General features: G+C 32.7%; 1 protein-coding gene across 1 annotated transcript; it reads right to left on the bottom strand.

The window, feature by feature from the left end:
• Positions 1–344: 344 nt before the first annotated feature.
• On the bottom strand, positions 345–3,104 carry LOC127091178 (uncharacterized). The gene is made up of 4 exons (XM_051029738.1): positions 1,967–3,104; positions 1,266–1,345; positions 521–585; positions 345–408 (listed from the first exon to the last, which is right to left on the bottom strand). The coding sequence occupies exons 1-4, from the start codon at positions 3,102–3,104 to the stop codon at positions 345–347; spliced, it is 1,347 nt and encodes a 448-aa protein (XP_050885695.1).
• Between the last annotated feature and the right edge of the window lie 372 nt (positions 3,105–3,476).

The following is a 3,476-nucleotide window of genomic DNA, read 5'->3' as shown; positions in this document are numbered from 1 at the left end:
TACGCGAATATTACATAGTGCAAACAAAACTTAATATGTATCTGAATAAATACCAATATAATTCATCATATAAATAGTTTAAATTAAAATCAAACATATAAAAAAAGACGCTATTAATATTTTCACGCGTTAGTACAGTAAAAAAAGCGGACAAACGGGCACTCCCGTGCCCGTCTGCCCGCTTTTTTTATTGCGCACAACAAAGAAAAATAAATATTTGTTTTTCTTTTTATGAGGTTTCTATTGTAGGTCGCATTAAAAATAATATTATTATATTTTGAAATGGTAAATAAAGATATTCAAAATTATATCGAAGCCTGCAAAGTAATATTGATACTGTGTAATCAATGACGTTCTTTAAGAGGAATGTCGAACATGAAATCTCTATTGGAAGTATTTTCTTTTTCCCTGCAATTGTTTTCTGTAGTAAAGAAAAAATGTAAGACTCTTAAATTAGAATTTTTTTAGAGAAAAAGATAGTAAAATTAATAGTAAATAGTGTAATCAAGTATTTGCTTACCTTATAAAGATTCGAATCAATTCTTCGTACATCCCTTTATCAATGCGCTCTTGAGATTTAAAAAACTACAAATACACGACAAAATATCATATTATAAAAGAAATACATTCAGAACACTTGACTCGTTTGAATATAATATGGTTTATTGCGATACAAATAATACCTGGAGAATGGAGATACTTTGTTTTAGTCTAGATTTGGTAGAACAATAATTATGACTTATTTCTGAATTACCTGGATTTCTGGTAAATAAGGAAAACAATGGACTTAGTAAATATATATGGATTTATTTACATAAACCACAAATAGAAGTTAAATTCATGCATTCAAAAATAATCTAGAGTAAATATATTCTTAAATGAATTAAATAAAAACCTCTCAATCCTTTGAGATATTATTTCTCTTTTCACCATTTTCCAAAATTGTGTTTTATTTGTTATCACTGTGGAGCTCTAACCGATAGAGTAAATTTTCAAACGTTTGACTTGTTTCAATGAGGATGATAAAAATGTTACTGAAAGAGTGATGAAAGTGCAAGATTTTTTTTATACGTATTACGGAAAAGATAAATACACCTTATTGTCGAGTTTGCCGGTGGATGAAATACTTTGTTCATCCTTCCATGTGTTTCATTTATCTTCAAAGTTTGTAATCTAAAATTTATTGCATAAGAATAGTGAGAATAACTATCACCCCATTTATATCTAACATAAAAGCATAAAATAAATGATTAAGTATAACTTACTTTCATGTCGAAGCAAGTTTCAACATTCTTTCGTCTCAACTCCTTACATAATTGAAAGATTTCACCGTGTTCTAGTTTGGCTGTATATTAAAGCAAAAGAAAATTATATTTAGTTATTATCTATCTATGATATAAATAATACAATATAAGCTTGGTATGTCGTGTAACCAAAATGGGAATCAACGTGTGAGTAATTTTTTCAATGTACTTAATAAATACCTGCGGGTGCGATAAAAGAATTTGTTTGTAGACTACATTTTTTGTGTAGTCACCATCTTCTCCTTTCAATTTTCCTTCCCTGGTTAAAACTCTTGTTGTAGTCTGTGAAACACCCATGGATAAAGCCACATATAACTGCCCATGACTAAAAACATGCCGTGGGAGATATATTCCAATATTTGAAATGGTTTGTCCTTGTGATTTATTTATTGTAATTGCAAAACTTAGTCGCACAGGAAACTGCTTTCTACTAAGGACAAAAGGCAGTCCATCACTTGCAGATGTTTTTATTTTAATTCTAGGCAAAAAAAGCACGTTTTCCTGTGTTGCGTCTTGTCAAGATTTCCACATCCAACATATTCATAAATAAACCACGACATAATAACCGGGTCCCATTACACAATCCATTCTAGGATCTAGATTTCGTAACAACATCAATGGTGCATCCTTTTTTATCTTTAGAATATGTGGTGGCAAACTACCTTGTGCAATTGAGTTTAAGAATTCTTGATGGTATAAATTATGATTATCTCCTTCAACCTTATCAAACGATAACAAATTATGTTCTTCTCCGGGAAACTGATCGATAATCATATCATTCAATTTCTGGACATCATCATTTGTTGGTGTCAAAATAGCTCTTTGTACCATATATGGGGCATCCCAACCATGCAATTCTAAATTAGGAAAAATATGTTGAATAAGTACTTGTATGGAATGTTCACCTTCCCATGGGATTGCAGTATGTAAATGTAACCTCACCAGGTCATCTGGTTTGGTAGGTTCAACACCATCACCAATGCGAATAAGAAGTTCTGCAAACTCTTGATCATGCAATGATCGCATATTTTGACACAAACGCAAAATGTTGGTATGGTTCCATAAATGAGACTGAACAATACACGCTGAAATCATTTGTGCCTTAGTACCTTTTCTTACAACAGGAAGAACTTGACGAAAATCTCCCCCCATGATCAGAACTTTTCCACCAAATGGAGCATTGTTGCTATAAATGTCTTGTAATGATCGATCTAAGGCTTCCAAACAATTTTTGTTTGTTATTGGTGCTTCATCCCAAATTATTGCGGCAGCAACTCTAATGAGATTTGCAAGATCCTTTGGCTTTTGAATACCACAAATGGAACTCGGTTGAATATCAATAGGTATCTTAAATCGAGAGTGTGCAGTCATACCACCGGGTAACAATGTTGCAGCTATACCAGATGATGCAGTTCCTAAGACAATTTCTCCTCTACTTCTTAAACCTGCCATTAATGTTCTATAAAGGAATGCTTTACCTATTCCTTCTGGACCATCAACAAAAAATACTCCACTGTGTTTTTGAACAATTACATTCATAATGATGTTGAATGCAATCATTTGATCATTATTTAACTTAGCAACAGATTCAATATCTTCATTGGGGATATCGATCGCTAACTCCTCTTGTATGATACTTGGAAATACACCTTTGTCTATTGTATTAGGGGGTAAAGATGGGAGATCATAATCTTCAATCTTTTTACCGTGCAGGTTTAAGAGTTCATTCAAGTCCTTTAACAACATATTAGTTAAGTCTGATTCCACATCATTGTTAGCTGTTTGATAATCCTCTACCATATGTGTAAAAAACTCATTCCAAAGGCCTCTAACATCAGTAGGTTCACAAAATATTAAAATCATCACGAATAACCTTTGTAAAACATATGGCATTCGGAGACTCGTAGGCTCAACCAAACAATCACGAATACTATGATCAGTCTCTAGAAATCCTCTATCCTCGACTGATTTTTTGAATGTACTGAAAGTCATGCCATTATTTGTAAGAAGATATTCCCAACTGGTTGGACCTGTGACATGAGATAACAACAGTCGCAAGTAAAACGTATCTCCCTCCGAAGGTGATACCGTATAGATTATCCCGATAACTTTTCTTGTTGATCGTCTATGATGCCATTCCATATCCCGCTTGTTCCAATAATAATGCTCTGG

Source organism: Lathyrus oleraceus, chromosome 1 (assembly GCF_024323335.1).
Source record: "Lathyrus oleraceus cultivar Zhongwan6 chromosome 1, CAAS_Psat_ZW6_1.0, whole genome shotgun sequence".
NCBI classification, from domain to species: domain Eukaryota; kingdom Viridiplantae; phylum Streptophyta; class Magnoliopsida; order Fabales; family Fabaceae; genus Lathyrus; species Lathyrus oleraceus.
This window is presented reverse-complemented; position numbering and strand designations above follow the sequence as displayed.

Excerpts from the sequence above, each read along its gene's own strand:
- LOC127091178 (XM_051029738.1), bottom strand. The coding sequence starts at position 3,104 with ATGGTAGAGGATTATCAAACAGCTAACAATGATGTGGAATCAGACTTA. Across the intron at positions 1,346-1,966 it reads CTTAAACTCAATTGCACAAG|CCAAACTAGAACACGGTGAA; the intron begins GTAGTTTGCCAC and ends TTTAATATACAG. Across the intron at positions 409-520 it reads TTGATTCGAATCTTTATAAG|GGAAAAAGAAAATACTTCCA; the intron begins GTAAGCAAATAC and ends AAACAATTGCAG.